The 19,453-nt window shown below is 41.8% G+C and overlaps 1 protein-coding gene across 1 annotated transcript in view; it reads right to left on the bottom strand.

Moving 5' to 3' along the window:
- Window positions 1-998: 998 nt before the first annotated feature.
- The window catches only part of KLHDC8B (kelch domain containing 8B), a 107,295-nt gene continuing 88,840 nt past the window's right edge, over window positions 999-19,453 (bottom strand). Inside the window, exons 6-7 of the mRNA XM_069966807.1 lie at window positions 15,893-15,994; window positions 999-1,789 (exon numbers count right to left, since the gene is read on the bottom strand). Of these exons, the coding sequence (XP_069822908.1) occupies window positions 1,593-1,789; window positions 15,893-15,994 (299 nt within the window). The 3' untranslated portion in view covers window positions 999-1,592. The remainder of the gene's footprint in view (window positions 1,790-15,892; window positions 15,995-19,453) is intronic.

Here is a 19,453-nt window from a genome sequence, read left to right as displayed (position 1 = left end):
AAGCGCCGCCGCGGGTGACGCCGCCGATGAGCCCAACGGGCGGGGGGGGGCTGTTGAGGGGTGCCGCCGGTAAGGAAGGTGAGGTGCCGTGGATGAGCACGGCGGTGTTGTGGGCGAGGGGCGCAAGTGACAAGGGTGACAGGGGGCACAGTCAGGGGGTGAGCTCTGGGGCTGGGGGGGGCACACGGTACCGGTGACTGGGGTGGCTGCAGTTAGAGAGGGAGACAGTCTCGGAGGGTGCGGGCCGGGAGCAGGGAGCGTGTCGGGTTGGACTGAGGTCTGATGATTCTCTGCAATCCGTGGGGGTAGATGTACCTAGATAACAGCAAAACTGTACAGAATCTTTAATACCTTCATATTGGAAAGATGGAAAGCTACGGGTGGGCGACGTATTAATGCAAAAATAATTTTGGGGGGAATACCCCTTTAATCTCTAGATATAGCTGTGGAGGATCAGGCAACAATGCACTTCACTGGGCTCATAGACCAGCAGTGTAAATTTGCTTATTGCCTCAGCTCCCTGAAGTACACAGAGCATAGATGAAGGGGCACAATACATGCAAGTGAGCATTTCTGTATCTTCATTTTAGAAATCTGTAGGGTTCTCAGTGCCCAAAGTTCCACTGATACAATCTTCTGACGTGTCACTATGAAGTTGGAAGAAATAGTAGGTACTCCTTTAATAAAGTATAGTGCATACTGTAGTTACAGGGCCCCAGTGTTAATCTAGTGTTAGGCATGAGTTGAATTTCTGCTGCAAAAGCCAGCCACACCACCACCATGGAAAATGGTAACCATATACCCAACTAGTGTACACATCAACATTGCAGTCTAGAGTAAAAGGCACAATATACAGCAATTCAATTGTAAATTTCTTCAATTTTTAGATGTATATGTGAAGTAATAAAAAGCATATATCAAATAGAAACTCTGTCCTTGCCCATGCCCATTTAGGTCTACCAATCCAATGAAAGAAGAAGACACAAGTTGGTTGTTTGCTGCAACTTTTTATCATATAGTTTATGCATACTGTACACTGAATATTTCTTAAGACAACTGCGTGTTAAAAGAGAAAACAACATCTTAATAAAAAATAAATCCCTTATAAAGAGTCACATGTTGTCCAAAACATACAGTAAGAATCTGGCTTCAAACATCCAAACTTAACAACAATGGACAGGTTGAATTATTACAAGTAGGATTGTCAATCATACTAGTAAATATTACTTTCTACTACCTTGTTTTTGGTCTACTTTATATTTTTGTATCACCTTCCACATGTGTTAATTGGTTTGGATACAATTCTCTACTATACTCCTAGAATATTACTCAGTTGGTCTTACTCAACTGTACTACTCAGATGAATCTATACTTGGCCGTATACAGAGCTGACCAAGACTAATAATGTCCTGGGATCATCAAGAGATAATTCTCCTCGGTCTTCATCCATCTTCTGTCAATAAACTTTCCTCGACCGAAGAATAGCAGGTAACTGAACATTGTAGGTCTCTAATCTTCATGACAAGAGAGGATCAGGCACTTTCCACTACCAACATTTGTTGGTTAAGTTTTTGTAAGTTTTAAGGTTCTTCTCATATGTCCTCCAAGACACATAAAGCTTCAACAGCACTGCTGGGCCCCTGTCCTACTCCACCAATGACAAAGAGCATGTTGTTGGACTGAATGCATGAGCATGAACATCTTCCTGTAGGCATTGAAGGCAAAAATTCCCATCTCTTTTTCACCATGTTAAAGCCTTCTACTGAGTTTAAAGGGGAGGGTTGATTTCCTAATAAAACAAAAAGATGTTTACAGGGTATTATCCATATCTTACAGAAATGTTTTACAAACTCATAACATCAATTGTTTACAAAGATTTATAGTCTAGACTAGGGACAGATTTGGCTTTAGCTCTCTGGGTATGATGGCGTTTGTAGTTTTGCAACAGTCTGGAACATACATAGACAAGAAGGGGCTTAACACCAATGTCAATTTTAGGTCATGGCAACCAAGTTATTAAAAGTTTTCCCACTACTTGTCCCATTCTAATTGTTTTGTACTGTTTAGGAGTCATTAGATGAAGGGGCCCTTTATCACTGAATACCTTACATTGTGTGTGTGTGTGTGGGGAGGGGGTGGGTGTGTGCATAAATTAACCTGGTTCTGTCTACTGCATTTAAAGACATATAAAACTAAAAATTAAAGGGGTGATACAGATTAGAAAAACTGTAAAAAAATAATGCCACACTCGTCCATGGATTGTGTGTTGTACTGCATCCTAACTCCATTGACTTCACTCTAGCTGCTGCAATACCAGGAAAAAAAAAAACATATAAGGGTGGGTTCACACTACGGAATTCTCGCAAATAAACTTCGCGGAATTCTGTTGGCTGTCCGCGCGCACGGCCGCGCGCCTTTCCGCTGGCTCCATAGACGCCATTCTATGGGCCAGTGTATTCCGTTATCCGCTGAAAGAAGTGACATGTCATGACCCATTGAGTACAATTATACATCATGTACGTGACACAATCCCATCACCTTGTGTTTATTGAATACGAATGCCATTATTAACTTAGTGTGAGCTGTCCTCCAAGGATTCTCTCCCTTCTGTCTGTACTTTGAGCTGCTGTGTAACCTTCTCCCCTCCTTACTTCTACAACATTTTTAAATAACACTATTTAGAAAGTTGCTATATTTTACACACAGAAAACTGAATAAACATAAAGGAAATTTAATACAAAAGGTGTCTACAGCCTATAATGGATCCTGGGGAGCCCAACTTCACATCCTTATTGCTTCACATCCTAATAAGCTATATGTATTCACTTAGCAATTGTGTATACCTATTAACACGTCAGTTCTTTTTTTAATATAACTTTTTATTTTTCCATTAAAAATGCAGAAAAATAAATACATATGTTATATGTACAAAGCCGCCAATTCTAACAGTATTGACATGCAACAAACATATATATATCATCCATTATAATACCCATCCAATCCCCCCCCCTCTTTCCCACCCAAATCCCTGTCCACAAAGAGAGAGAATCTTATCTATGTCAGTTCTTGATTCCAGAGCAAACAACCACTCCTCATTTTCCAGATCTGTCATATATGTCCCTGTTCCAGAACAAGAATAAAAATGGAGTGCTCTCTTTTTATAAATATGGAACACATCACTTTCATCACCGTGCCCTATTGTTCCTGATTGATTGTGCTACCAGCAGCTTTCCTTACAATGTTCATGAGACTGGCACAACTCTCATTAGTCAGTACAGAATTGTCATTCAGTGTGGACAACCAGGGGTGTCGACAGCGTCACCACAATATAGATAGTCCTGAGCATAAGCAGAGAATAGCTTACCAAGGTTCCTGCAATATACATGACAGAGCTGCTGGCAGAAGATCATGTATAAATTTATAATTAAACCCTACAAGAGCATTGCTGAAGATCCAATTTGGAGCCACTATAAAGAAGTTTTCTTGTTTAGCTAAATGCCTGTGTACATGAGTAAAGTGCATGAAACCTGTGCAGCAGACTACTACAGAGACATATGCACTCTTCCTGCTGTCATATGGTGCCAATGTAAAAGGGGACATTAAGCAGTCTATATTTGCCAGAAGTTGACTGACCTGTACAGAGCCCTGATCTTAAAGTGTACCTTTTGTTATAACTTTCAAAACCTAAATCAACAGTAGATGTGATATAAAGCAAGTTTGCAGTTTACATTCATTATAATTATTATTATTATTTTTTTTGTTATCATGGAAAACATGGCACTTCCTGTGTTTAGACTTCCTGTGTTTTTTTTTAAAGAGTCTAAACAGAGTAAGCCCAGTGTTTCTCAGGTCATCTGTGCACACAAGGCAGTCATGGAAACAATGAGCCGTCACACTCTGTACTGACTGGGACTTCATGCATTTAGTCTCTTTTTTCAACCAGTACAAAACAGTTCAACAAGTACAGTACTAAAAATCTGCCTTCAAGAAATGGCCTTGTATTTTTGGTAAGTATGGCTTTGTTTTACAGCATGATAACAAAAAACAAGCGCAGGTACACATTAAAATGTACCTGTCATGACATAAAAAATAATATGCCCCAGCAAATATATAGTTAATGCTTGTTTTATACATGCTGTCTATTCTAATTTAGCAGCTCCAGGTATCCATATAGTCCCCCATTATCCTGCTCATGCTTCTACATTTCACTCAGAGCTGGTGGGAGGGCCTTAGATTAGTTCGTTTACTCAACACAGGGGCGTCCACGGCCACAGGCCAGTCAGCATTCATCTTCACTGGGCCAGTCTATGCAGAGCAGAGGGACAACTGACATCACTTCCTGCATTTGGTCTCTTTTATGCTGTTACCAAAGACCAAATGGTCTCAGTGACAGAGCCTCGACTGCAGTTTTACAATGAGTGAGACACCAAGTGGACAATTTTATACCATTGTATTTTATATGTAAAACAGGCAAAAATAAATAAAGTAATTTGCAAAGATGTAGTATATCACCTCCCTTCCTGATTTAACATTATTTATTGATAATGACAGTGCCCATTAACCCCATTAAACACATTTGTTATGTGAACCAGGTCCTCTTGTATAACATTAGAGTTTGATCTCACTAACACTTTTGTGGTTGAATGGGCAGAAATTCCCATAGGCACCTACAAAATCCTAAAGAAATTCTTCCAAGAATAGTGGAAGCTGTTATACCTGCAAATGGAGAGTGGGCAACGCCATACTAATGCCTATGGATTTAGAATGAGATGTAGTTAAAGGTATAATGTGTAGGTGTCCTAATACTATGCCCATATAGTGTATGCTGATCACCAGCATGTAGTGGTGGTGATTCACCAATCTAATGGAAAGAATATTTGTATCCATTAACTGTGTGACATTTGGTAATCCTGAGCATGAAAGGAAATTTGTGATACGTGATGCATCTATCACAGCGAGAGCCCTGAAGATCAGCGTCATTGTGTAGGAAAGGTCAGGCTTTATGCGTACAGAATGGAGCCCGCTCCCTTTAGGTGCGTCCACCTTCCCGCAGCCTTCTTCACAATCACCGTTGCCATGGAAATCTATAGGACCAGACCTCATTATACAATAATCCGGTTTCATTCATGATTTCTGCCCAGAATATTCTATCAACAAAGCTTTAATGCATTTGGTCCAGGTCCCAAGATATGTAACAATATAGACAAAGTGGAAAATTCACTTTTCCCATAATTTCATTGTCAAGAAATTGTCTACAGTGAGTGTAGTGTGTATGGTGCTAATAAATAATACATGTCTACCTACAGCTTCCCCGATCAAGCAGCCGCCTCCATCTCCTTATTGCCTGCAGCCTTGGCCGACATCCCTGTCTCTCAGTGATAGATGTGACCTTTACACATAATTCCAGGGATCATTGTGAGGGAGACAAGTCAATCACTCCCACCATCACACCATGGCATTAGTGCAGGTACAGGGGGTATGCAGAGCATATAGTGTGCTTATAGATATGACACAGACAGATTGATAGATACCATACAAAAAACAGAGAGATTAGATAGACAGAAATAGAGTTTTTACCCTATTTCCCACCGCTAGTTTTCCAACAGTGCAGCTCTTTACAGCGAGAGTCCTGCAAGTTAAGCCTCTAACAGCAAAGATGTCAGATTAAACTTATGATAGATATATCCTCATTACCATATGAATAAAGTGCAGTGGACAGCCATAATACAGACCCCAGACCTATAAGACCATAACAGTGGGTTTACTTCTTCTAATCTGCTGTTAGCTTCCCTTCTCATTGCTTGTGTCCAGGACTGCTCTCCTTTTATACCTGCCCATCATATCTTCCTGCTCATAGTCCACAGCATGGATCTACATCCTATTCCTGGTCCCATACAAGGTTTCCCATTGTAATCATCGTCCCCAGGATGTCTCCCCCGGGCCCCTTTCATTCCTGGTTCTATGCAAAGACTTATCTCTATTAACTATTCTTAAAGGACAACTCCGGCCAAAACTATTTTTTAATATGTTATTACTTATGGAAAATTAGAATTTTTTTTAATGTACATTAATTATGGGAAATGCACATATAGGCCTATTTCCCTTAATTTAGTAGATCAGGGAGACTTCAGATTCTCTAAAAAACCATGACGTCACGAACCGGGGGTGTAATTACATGGAGTGTCCAGCAGGGGCGCACTATATATAGAAGTCAATGAGTACCATTGACTTCTATATATAGTGCGCCCCTGCTGGACACTCCATTGGAATTACAATGGATGTGTATGAGAATGTACTATACAGTATGTTTTTGATTGAATACATTTATGGAATACTTTGGGGAGCAAGTGTCCTTGCTCCCCAAAGTATTCCATAAATTTATTTAACCAGTACATTTGGATGGCACCGAGCAGGGAGGGAGAGAAATGCATCTACCTCCCCCCTCCCTCCCTGCTCGGTGCTGCTGCTGCCACATATGCACAGTACTACTCCCCCATTATCTGTTCATAATATGAACAGATAATGGGGGAGTAGTACCTGTGCTATTCCGATAACGAACGCCGCCGCCGCACAGCTGCTTGTCCCAGCACTTCAGTATGCCCCCTCCACCGCTCCCCCTCCTCCACCCAGCTAACAAGTTGTAATTATAACACCGCTCATTGCCGCCGCTTACTGCTTCTATCCACTGCTGCTTACTGCCTCTCTCCGCCGCCTCTCTCTGCTGGCACATACCGCTTCCCGGTCCGCACTGCATGCCGGCCAGGGACGGCCGGCCTGGCCGGCATGCAGTGCGGACCGGGAAGCGGTATGTGCCAGCAGAGAGAGGCGGCGGAGAGAGGCAGTAAGCAGCAGTGGATAGAAGCAGTAAGCGGCAGCGATGAGCGGCGGAGAGAGGCGGCGATGAGCGGCGCTATAGTTACAACTTGTTAGCTGGGTGGAGGAGGGGGAGCGGTGGAGGGGGCATACTGAAGTGCTGGGACAAGCAGCTGTGCGGCGGCGGCGTTCGTTATCGGAATAGCACAGGTACTACTCCCGCATTATCTGTTCATATTATGAACAGCTAATGGGGGAGTAGTACTGTGCATATGTGGCAACAGCAGCAGCACCGAGCAGGGAGGGAGGGGGGAGGTAGAAGCACTTTTCTCCCTCCCTGCTCGGTGCCATCCAAACGTACTGGTTAAATACATTTATGGATTACTTTGGGGAGCAAGGATACTTGCTCCCCAAAGTATTCCATAAATGTATTCAATCAAAAACATACTGTACAGTACATTCTCATACACATCCATTGTAATTCCAATGGAGTGTCCAGCAGGGGCGCACTATATATAGAAGTCAATGGTACTCATTGACTTCTATGTATAGTGCGCCCCTGCTGGACACTCCATTGGAATTACACCCCCGGTTCGTGACGTCACGTTTTTTTAGAGAATCTGAAGTCTCCTTGATCTACTAAACTAAGGGAAATAGGCCTATATGTGCATTTCCCATAATTAATATACATTAGAAATTTGTCTAACTTTCCATAAGTAATAACATATTAAAAAATAGTTTTGGCCGGACTTCTCCTTTAACCCCAGTATTATGCTTGCTTGTGCTGGAAATATTCCTCCTGCCCTCTTAGCTCCAATGATGTGGCACAATGCTGGTGGCATCTCTCTCTCTTTATGTCCCCACAAGTCTCCTACTCCTTTTTGGTCCAGTGTGGTGATGCAGTATAATGCAGATCTGTATCAAGATGATTCTGGGTGCATATAACTCTAATATGTCGTCTTATCAAGGGTTTTCCTTCTAAAAAAAATGTACTAAAAAGGTGCTCTTTGGTCAGATAAGGGGGTGGTCTGGTTATAGAGGGGCAGCTTCCATAGGCCATAATGGGAGGAAAATCAGTCACAGAAAAATTGCTCTAAAGGGGGGGGGGGCTTCTTTTTGAAACCACCAAAAATTCACAGAGGCATGTCAAAAGTTTTATTCAGGTTCTGGATGATAGACCCCTACATATCATTAGAATAAGTCAGGAAAAGCTTTTGGCTGTGTGCTTGATGCAATCTCCATTGGTGTTAAGTGAGCACTAAAATGCTTGAGTGCTTGTAACTCAAGTCGAGCATTGAAAAATGCTCGAGTAACGAGCACTCAAGCATTTTAGTGCTCGCTCAACACTAATTGAGATTGCAAGTAATGACTCAAGTAACAAACCCCATAGAAATCAATAGAAGACTGAAATATTTAAACAGGTTTCCCCTGCTTTGCAGAGCAAAGGGTGCCTGGTTCACCTACAATGTGTCTAGCAAGCTCCTCATTCCCCGTTTGCTGCCGCCGCTATTGCACGTGGCGGCAGAGAGCGGAAAGTGCAGGGGAGGCTGTGGGGAGGTGTGTGTGTGGGGGGAGGGTCATGGCTAGATCGTCCGGCCAGCCCATAGAGGATAGTGGCGATCTGCTGCCACCGCTCCTCTTCCACGGGGCGACGGCAGCAGATCGCTGCTATCACAGTCGCTTGTCTTTCAACATGTTCAAAGACAAACAACAGCAATGATCAACCAACTTCGTTCATGTCAGCTGATCATTGCCTTCTATTACACTGGAAGATTATTGGCCGATAATCATTCCGTGTAATAGGGCCTTTAATATATAAACAGTGTTGGAGCTCCCGCCATCATAATGAATGGTTATGTTGGGTGCTCCATAGTACAGTAGTGTAAATATTTAAACAGCACCCGATGCTTAATTGAGCAGTATGATTGACCAAGCATGCCCGCTTAACACTGCTCTCCATCCATTTGAAGGAGATATGCTCCATTCTACAGGCCGATTTCTAGAAGCGGTTATTCACCAAATAAATGGCCCATATAAAAGGGCCAGCGATCAGCTGGCAAGCAAGTAATCTTTTTTTGTGCAGCTGGTAAAATCCTAAGTCTTTGGGGTCATCTCTTGCAACTGGATGGAGATCACAGTGAGTGGGAGAGTGAAGTGCACAGCCACATGCTTCTCCTGGCTCATTTTAAAGGGGTTATCCAACGTTAAAAAAACATGCCCACTTTTTCCCAGAGACATCACCACTCTTGTCTCCAGTTTGGATGTAGGTTTTGCAGCTCAGTTCCATTGAAGCAAATGGCCATGTTTTTTTTACTCTGGATAACCCCTTTATAGGTGGGGTCCTGAACACCCAGAACCTCTCTGAGATGTCAAAAGTTTTGTTAAATAATAGGAACTCTTTAACATAAAACTTGATTTGAACAATAGGTCTATTTCTGATTGTACATTCCCTTTAACCAGACACATCCACAAGGTTGGAAGACTGTACCTATGTCAGATATAAATAGGTGTGGTTGTTTTAACATCACATAGATGAGGCTAACCCCATGTTTAAGTCATTAGAGGTCTGCATTAAATCAGGAAAAAAATATTCAATTTGAGAAGTGTCAATTACCATCCTAACCTTTGTGGCTTGGTAAATCTGCTGGGTTGGATCCTGGGTCTAATGAGCTGCAAATCATGGCTAGAAATTGACAGTTAACCCCTTTATTGCTGGAAAATGTACTATTCTTAATGTAAAAATGATAGATAACACAGGACTTCATATTTTTTTCTTTCTCTCCTGTTCTCATGCCTCAGGATAAAACTTAACAGAGGTTTATTAAGCATGTTGTTTTGATGTTAAACTACTTGGCCCAATTGTACCAACTTATACATCCCTATATGGCTAGTAAGACTGTGTTTCCACATTGGCCCCAGACCCCCATTTTCTAACTAATAGCCGTGCAGTGTTTAAGATAATCCCGTCAACATTGTGCTACCACAATTTTTCTTTTTCATTCTTTTTTTTTTTTTTAACCACTGGGGAGGTAACATAGGCATGGTTTTGACGGTGAGTTGAAACACAGCTTAAAGCGACTCTGTCCGCACAATCTGACCCCCCAAACCACTTGTACCTTCGGATAGCTGCTTTTAATCCAAGATCTGTCCTGCGGTCCATTCGGCAGGGGATGCAGTTATTGTCATAAAAAACAACTTTTAATCCTGCAGCACTATGTCTAACAGCCGGGGCTTACATTTATATATGCATTAGGTTGGCACAACCTCTCTGTCCTTCCTCCCCACCCTCCTCATCATTAAGAATGCTCAAGGCAGATTGCTTCCTATTCCCCACCTGTGTGTATAATGAACATGGGCTGGATCGTTAAGACACCTGTGCAAAGCTCAAACAGCAGTAAATGTTCCTGGATCATTCCTAATGCTGAGGAGGGCGGGGAGGAGGGAAGGAGAGGTGTGCCAGCCTAATGCATATACAAATGTAAGCCCCGGCCATTAGACACAGCGCTGCAGGATTAAAAGTTGTTTTTATCACAATAACTGCATCACCTGCCGAACGGACCCCAGGACAGATCTTGGATTAAAAGCAGCTATCTGAAGGTACAGGTGGTTTGGGGGGGACAGATTGTGGGTACAGAGTCGCTTTAAAGTGTAACTACCATTTTAAAAAACTTCTGATATATCATAGCGACATGTCAGAAGTGTATATATCGATTGGGGTCTGGCTGCTAAGAACCCTGACGATAGCTAGAACTAAGAGAGTGCCGTGTGTGGGATTGTGCGCTCTGTCCCTTTATCCCTGCTACAGGGAGCTAAATTTTGCAGACTACTCGTTTTAGCAATCGGAATTCACCTTCCTGCAGCAGAGATGAAGGGGCAGAGTATGCGGAGGTGCACATGGCAGCCCCTTCATTTTAGCAATTGTCGGTGGTTCTTAGCAGCAGGACCCTAACCGTTCTACACTTCTAACATGTTGCTATGACATGTCAGAAGTTTTTTTTAAATGGTAGTTACACTTTAAGAAACAAAAGGAAGACAGTCTCGAGACACCCTTGAGAAAAGAAAAATATGCTACAATGAAACTACAATTTTGGGAGCTCAGTCCTCTTCTAAGCTGGGCTTTTTCACTTTTTTTTATTTCGATATTGCACAATTTAGAGTAACTGGTCTCGTTCAGACTTTTTTTTATTGCTAATTCATCAGTAAAATGCAAACTCCACTTTTCGGGCATATGTACAACAAAAGCAGCCTATGCATCTGCCATGGGGTCCTTGAATAGAGGGGGTCCAGCCCCAGTTGGTCGCTTCTCTTTTGCTATCGGCTGGCCAGAATCTGTGCAGGATTCCCCTTTCAAGTGGAATTAACAGAGACTCACGAATTTGGAAAAAACAGCACAGAGAGGGAGTAAAATTATCAAGGCTTATACACCAGTTTTCTGAGGTATAAAGTTTGAAATTTTCTCACAAAGAATCATTTCGCTTAAAATTTTATAATTGTTTTTTTATGTTAGATACTTGTGCACTTTGGGGGACATTTATCAGGTGGCGCATAAGGCATTTTTTGCGCAGAGGGCCCACTTGTGAATAAAAATATTTGCAAACGCTTGATTTGCGAATTATTTATTCGCAAGTGGGCTGTCTGTGCCACTTGCGCCAGAGAGAAGGGAAGGGAGCGTTATGGGGGGGGGGTGCAGGCGGCTTTGTAAAAACCTTTTGCACAACTCCACTCCACTAAAAACGTTGTATACAAATCACATGACAAAAAAGTACATTGAAAAACAATGCACAAATTCATCACACAACAATATGAAAGACATTTTTGCTGAAACTAACTATAAAGTAGCGAGTGTAGAGTCACAAATGATAAAATCCTGCCCAGTCTTTCTTTACTGTGGTCCCATTTGATCTTTGCTATGGCCACATAACTGGCAGGGAGGGTATAGGGGTGCTGTCTCTTGTTTCCATAGAAAGTATGGGCATTTAGTTTGGCCCTTGTTGACAATGATTTGGCCCCTGTTGTGATATGAATTAGCTCCTACTGTCAGATAATTTGGCCCTTGCAGTTAGATGATAAGTGGCTGCTATACAACGACAACAGCCTGCAACATGCTCAGGTCACTCATTATTAATTTGAAGATATATTCAATAATAAAAAATCTTCTAAATGTAAATCAATCCATTGCCGTGAAATTAAAAAAAACCAAAAACTAGTATTTGCATATTTCTTTACGCCATTCTTAAAGTAAATGACTGTGTACTGGAGCATTGGCTGCTGAGACAAATTGGGACATTGCCCTAATATATCCAGCTGCTGCTATTAGGATTTAGACTCTAAAACCAGAATAGGATTTAATCAATCGGAACTCAAAAGCTTTTTTTTCCTTTCCCTGAGAGATTTCATCGGCTTTTAACAAGATGTTTCTAGCAGAGTTCTGTGAAGGCTTCATACCGCAGCAACCAGACAATATCCCCCCTGCAGTGAACGGCCATTGTATTGTGACGTTCGGGGTGTGCGATGTGTTACATTTCATGACGCCAATTGTCCTGCTACAGGAAATTATTAGAAATGTTCTTTTCCATAATACTTGCTTGGAAACTGGCATATGTAATATATTATAGAAGCCCGGAGATATGTTCTGTAAGCAATCTGCTTCTTTGAGGTTATAAATTCAAGTCTCATTTGGAAAGTCTTGGAATATAACTATGTTAAAGGGGTTATCCAGCGCTACAACAACATGGCCACTTTTCCCTCTTTCTTGTCTCCAGATTGGGTGGGGTTTCTGACTCAGTTCCACTGAAGTAAATGGAGCTTAATTGCAAACCACACCTGAACTGGAGACAACAGTAGGGGGAAAAGGGGCCATGTTTTTGTAGCACTGGATAATCCCTTTAACACATAATATTTCCGTCAATTTTGGTCAATATTTTGTCAACCAAAATCAGGAATGTAAGGCTGGGTTCACACTAGGTTTTTGCAATCCGTTTTTTTCATTAGTTTTTTTTAAAAAACGGATGCCTTTGTGTGCATCTGTTATGATAAGTTTTTCCATCGACTTCCATTATAAAAAAAATCAAAACAAATGCATTTTTTTATTTTAACGGACACAAAAATAAGGTCAACTACGTATTTGTGAACATTTAAAAAAAAAACTGATCCGTTTTGATCTGTTTTTTTTTTTTTTTTTTAATAATGGAAGTCAATGGAAAAGCGGATTAAAAAAAAACGGTTTTGGTTGAAAATTGACTAGCCAAAATACGAACGGAAATACTCTAACATAAACCTAACATAACCTAATAAGCTGTATAATTTTGCAACCAGTTTGGTTAATCCCTAGAGTATCAACAATAGAAATAGGAAGAAACCCTAAGGTTTTATGTTTGAGGCTTCTATGCAGATCTGTCTCCATGGTTACAGACTACAAACAAACCTTTTCATACAGTCACGAGTTAAAAGTATTTAAAGTGTACCTCTCGTTACACAATGGCAGCAGGATATGCTGTCAAAATTCTCCTGGTCTGTTGTCTGTTCAGGCACATGTGGGTGACAGAATTCTTCCGGCAACATCCTTATTCCATCTCTGTTGCATGCCTGAACAGACAGCGCACCACCAGGGTTTTGAAAGCATATCCTTCTGCCAGCGTGATATGAGAGGTACACACCTTAAATTATACAAGAATTATGTAAATATGGGTATCGTCGGAATTGAACTGACCTACAGAACTACGATAACAAGTCCGCTATAATGCATGGTGAGTAGCATAAAAAGAACGCCCCCGCCCAATTCCTTTTTTTTTTCAATTTCACCCCACAAATATATATATTTTAAAATATATCTTTATTAAATATATATTTGTATCCCCATTCATTTAATAGCAATGTGTGAAGGTGTCTTTACATCTTTACAATCTGACCTGCAAAAAACAAGCCCTAGATGGGGTTTTTTAGATGTAAAACAAAACAGTTCTGGCAAGAAAGAAAAAATGAAAATACAAAAATAAAAATTGTTCTTCAAGTGTAGCTGTCAATTCCAGTGATTTTCAAAAATATGCAGTTGGTTGGTCATATTACCCCTTCAGGATTATTTTAGTGCTCTCACAGCAGTTACTGAGCCCCTGCGGGCCCCCTCCATTTTAGTGGGAACAGAGCTTGGCTGTTTGCTAGTAGTGCACATACAGTTATTTCCTCCCTTAATTGCCTGTCCAGTCACAGCTCAGCTAGTCCTCTCCTCTTGACATAGTGCTGCTGAGGACATAACTGCAGACTAAGGCCAGATTCACACATCTGTCATATACAGTCCATTAGCTCTTTTTATATCATGGACTGAACTCTGTCTTTAATGGGACTCCCGGCATTATAATTTATTATAATGCATTCAGCTCCCAAACAGCTAGAGCAGCACACTGCTCAACTAACACAGATGTGTCAATAGCATAGTGCTTTAACTGTTCCGGAACGCACTGCAATATAATGAATTATGATGCAAAGAATCTCATTTGAGCAGAGTTCTGTCCGTGATATGCAATGAGCTTACAGACTATATATCACAGACATGTGAATCTAGCCTAAGGGAGTGTGAAGGGTGAGATTAGATACAGGAGGAAACACTGTACACACAAAGCAGCACAGCAAGGTAGGGGGTCACACTAACCACAGAAACTGGTTTCTGAGATGAGAGAAAAACCTTGATTTACCTTGCATGGAGAGTGCAGATTATGGAGAATGGACACAGCTTGCAGGGACACAGCCCAGACTCTCTTCCTATATCCTTTACGTGGCATATGCTAAGCCCACCGTCACTTTCTGTATTCTGTCTTACTGTGACAGATTACCCCTAACAACAGGCTGTGAACAGCACACTGCAGAGGAGTAAGACACCTGGTGGCAAAAACTATAGAGCAGTTTTTCTGGGGTAAAGAGACATTTTTGAAATGTAACACATTTAGCAGTTTAAGATATAAAAGCCAAGCTTTGGTTGGTTAAAGGTGGCCTTTTTTTTGATAAATGAGACCCATATTTGTTCTTATAGATGTGCATTGCAGTTAAGCGGAGACAAAGAGCCATAATTAATATGCGTCATGAGAAGCAGCCGTTCAGCTATAAATGGAAACGTCTTAAGATGAATGAAGAGATAATGGTGTAAAGTGAGTCTCATCGGCTGTTATTTTTATCTGTGACAAGTATTCATTAAGTCATTTCGTACAAAGGACTGTAGGCAGTGCTGGCTACACTGGACTATGCTGAGTCACAGAGGCCTATTAGACTATGAATGCTGGGAGAAATGCCAATTATAAGCTGAAAAATTCATAAACAAAAATATTTTTGGAATCTCAGAGCTCACTTTGGTTTCTACCAAAAAGCTCCACAAACAAACCCACAATGCTATATTTGAAGTAAAAAGAATATTTTACACCAACATCAAAACCTTATCTCTGCTGTGGGAATTAAACCACCCCAAAAAATGTTGTTTTTTTTTGTTTTTTTTTGTTTTTTTTTTGGGGGGGGGGGGGTTAGTTGTGTATTTTGTGGTTGTACTTCCTGGTTGAGTAGTTGCTCAGTAGTATAATTCAGTACTATATTAGAAAGTTATACATTTTGGGGTTTAATTTAAATACAATTTGCTAATACCGGAGTGCCCCTTTAAGATGCTGTGACAAGATTGGAAAAGGACTGTGCACAATAGGCATGCTAGCAATATTGATGGACTGTGGGGTGGAATGGTCCAAAATATCTTCTAAACATTGCACAAATCCTACTTGCAGCTACAAGAGACATACTGTATGGTAGAGGTGTATGCTGCATAAGGAAAATCTACAGGGTAAATACAGGGTATTCGATTTCAGGATCCCTAGCATACTTTTGGGCAGCCATAGGTGAGAGGTGCTATTGGTATCATCTGGCACGACCTTGAAATCCTCAGTGGGGAGTAAACAATGACCTGATATAGGGCATTGTTGACACCTTAAAAGTAGTGTGATGAAATAGCAATTGAGGGATTCTACTACTGTGAGGAGTAAATTTATTATGAAGAACGGCCCACAGCTAATACTGGCCGGTCAGGACAACCTTATGTGGACAGACTTACCCAGTCCTCCTGCTACCACCACTCGGCCCCCCAGGTACCCTGTCACAAAGTCTGCTCTCTTTTCCCTCATCCGCGTGGACCGGCAGGGTTTGCTCCAGATTCCTGTAAGACATACAAATTTCATAAACTCCTCACTCAACATCTATTGTAGCAATTGTCCCTGGCTAAAGACTAAACAAAACCACTAAACATAAGGAAGGACAGGTTACAGCAGCTAAGAGAAGACCTTAAACTAAACTTTTGTTAGGTGATGGAAAATGCAAAAGAAAGCAACTTTGCAAATGCTTTGCATTATCAAAATTGCTTTCTTTTTAGGATTGGCCCCTTTGTTTCTCCATACTGTTGATAGCTTGTTGCCTAGGTTCTTGACCACCGTTCCTAGCTTGGCTGAGATGCCAGATAGGTGGTCGGGACCTCAGGGAATGGTAAGTATAGATATACTCCCCTCTAGAGTATCCTACTGAGATCACACACATATCCAGGGCTTGGATTGACCCTGGATACATGTATAACCTCAGTGGGAGACATAGCTGATTCAGCCTTGCATCGTTGTGTCCCAACACAGTCCCTCCAGATACGCACCAGGAAGAGAGCGGAGAGGCAGCAGTGCCAATTATCTGAATTATCAGCAGGTGGGAATAACCCTTTAATGATAAAAACTGGGACAATGCTGTCAAACATAAAAGTACACAAGCTAAATTGGGTCTTTTAAAAGCATCTTAATAGACTCATGGGTACGATAAAACAGATTCAGATGGTCTCGTCAATAATAGACACGTACCAATGCAGATGGATACCTGAGAGATCCAACAGACCTTAATAGTGTTTCCGCCTGGTTCCAGTTTATACTGCAGGATTTGAGTGGACCAAAAATTACTGTTTGCAGTATTATTATTTTTATTTGTCTGATCCTGCGAAATAATTAGAAATTCTGACAAAGCCCGGGCAGAAATGTGAACCGTGCCTAAGGAAATCACCACAGAGGAACATGATATAATACTAGAGTGAAATCTGAGGAATCTTGAGGCATGAACAGAGAAAGGATAAATTAAGTTTATTGTTGATGAATGTAAGGTTTTGGAATGGGGCCAAATGTATGATCATAAGCTAAACAATAAAACACTGGGTAAAACTGCTGCCAAAAAGGACTTGTCGATACTGGTGTGGAGTAACATAAACTTTAGCAAACAAAGCCAAGTAGCTGCTGCCATGTGAATAAAATCATGGGATGTATCCAAAGAAGCATAGAATGCTCATATTCAGATATCTAGAGATGGGATGTTTTTGTCTTCTTCTGGATCATCACAGTATGACTAGGGGTGAATTAAAGGCCCCATTTCACAGAGCGATAATCTGCCCAATCAGGCTGATTCGGCAGATTATCGCTCCATGTAATAAAGACAATGATCAACCAAAGAGACAAATATCGGCTGATCGTTGTCTTTCAATATGTTGAAAAATCATCGCCTACTGGCCATGCATTGCTACGTGTAATTGCGATGCGCAGCCGACAACTGAACAATGTCTAGAAAAACAAAATTTACACATACTTGACTATGCTTTCCAATAGGGATGGTCCGAACCGAGTTCGGTTCGGGTTTGTACGAACCTGAACTCTCGGTAGTGATTCCCGCTGTCTGCCCGCTCCGTGCGGGATACAGCCATAGCCTGTATCCCAGTTTTCCAGGCAGTTTTCCCGTTGTATCCACCCGCTCCACGGAGCGGGCAGACAGCGGAGTTCTGATGCCGAGCGTTCGGGTTCATACGAACCCGGACCTCGGAGGGTTCGGACCATCCCTACTTTCCAATGTTCTTCAAGCTTCTTCCCACAGCCGCCGCAGAAGCTAGAAGAAAACCGGAAGCATGGATGTGGACAGGTATGTATAAAGTTTATTATTTTACACTTGAGGCAAGGGCAGCACGGCAGGGGAGTAGCTAGGGGTTCAGCCTAGGGGGGCCATTGAGTCTGAGCGGGCCCCCAACCAACCTTACCCATAGGGAACCTCAGCAGGTGACAAGGCTTTCTGAATAATAAAGGGAATATTCTTCTACATTACTCATAGTGGATAAGGATAAAGAGCAGCGTAAGAGGCTTCTGTACATTTCACATATAGAACCACAATAAAATTTAAAGTGCTTAAGATTAGAAAAATATAGCTGCCTTCTTCCACAGACAGCACCACTCTTGTCCTCAGTTTGTGTGTGGTATTCGACTGAAGTGAATAGTGCCAAGTTGTGATACCACACACAACCTAAGAGCAGGGGTGGCGCTGTTTTGGAAAAAAGCAACTATGTTTTTTTTTTCTTAATTCTGGAGAACCCTTTTAACCAGATTATCTTTGCCTAAAAATAATAATGGTATAGGTAATAAGTTTTTAGACATTAAGGCTATGTTCACACTGCGTATGAGTCCGGCCGCATTTCTTACGCCGGCGTACATGTGCGGCTGAAACTACGGGCGTGGGAAAAATCGACATGCGGCCGGATGCGTATGAACCGCGAACATACGCCCGTAGTACAGTTATGCTTCCCTAGCTTGATTCGAAGCGATCTGAATAAGGTCATTTACTTGGAAATCTTCGCCCAGCCCAATAAAACTCACAGAACCTTTTGGATCGAAAAATCAAGTTTAATTTGGCTGAAATAAGTACTTCGTATGGAACCGCATGGAAATCCGTCCTCAAACAATGGTCTTGTTCATTTTTCACAGCGCCGTATACGATCCGGCCGTAAGCTCATACGTAGTGTGAACTGTGCGGGCGTATATCGTATGCTTTCAAGCGAACGCATCAACCTCAAAATTACGTGCAGTAACATACGCAGTGTGAACATAGCCTCAAAGGGGTGAGCTGGTCGTGATCATACATGTACAATCCAAGATATGTGATGAGCTGCTAGATATCCATCTCCTATCTATCTCTATCTATCTATCTCCTATATATATTATCTATCTATCTATCACATTACAGGAGGAGATATAAGAGGACAATGATCACATGTCCTTCATGCACCAGCATCTTCTCAGCCCCGCCCCCTCATGACATCACCACAGGTCCTTCATCCACAAGAATCCTCTCCAGTTCTCAGCCCCGCCCACTTATGACATCACCACAGGTCCTTCCTCATTGCTCTGCAGGCTGTCTGCAAAAGAAATAGCTTTTACAGACAGCATTAAAGCGTAACTGTCATTTCAGGGTCATTTTTCTGAAAACATTAAATATCAACAGTACAAGCGATTTTAAGAAACTCTGTAATAGGTTTTATGTACTAAAGGAGTTTCCTTCTGTAGTGAAAAAGCAATCTCCCAGCCTCCCCCCTCACATCAGATGAAGCAGGATTTCTGTCTCCATTATGTGGCTATGGAGAGGGGAGGGGCTGTTAGGAGTGACTGAGCACGGAGCAGTCCTGCACAGCACAACACCCTGCAATCTTCTCTCAGTAAGTTCATAGATAAGCACTGACCTTTCTGACACCTGAATTTAGCGTTTTAGGTGCCCAGAGAGTCTCCAAACAGCTGACCGTCATGTCACCTCTTCCTGCTCCCTCATCTCCCTCAGCCCC

Source organism: Dendropsophus ebraccatus, chromosome 4, assembly GCF_027789765.1.
Source record: "Dendropsophus ebraccatus isolate aDenEbr1 chromosome 4, aDenEbr1.pat, whole genome shotgun sequence".
NCBI lineage: Eukaryota > Metazoa > Chordata > Amphibia > Anura > Hylidae > Dendropsophus > Dendropsophus ebraccatus.
The sequence above is the reverse complement of the archived record's forward strand: the minus strand, read 5'-3'. Positions and strand labels throughout refer to the sequence as shown.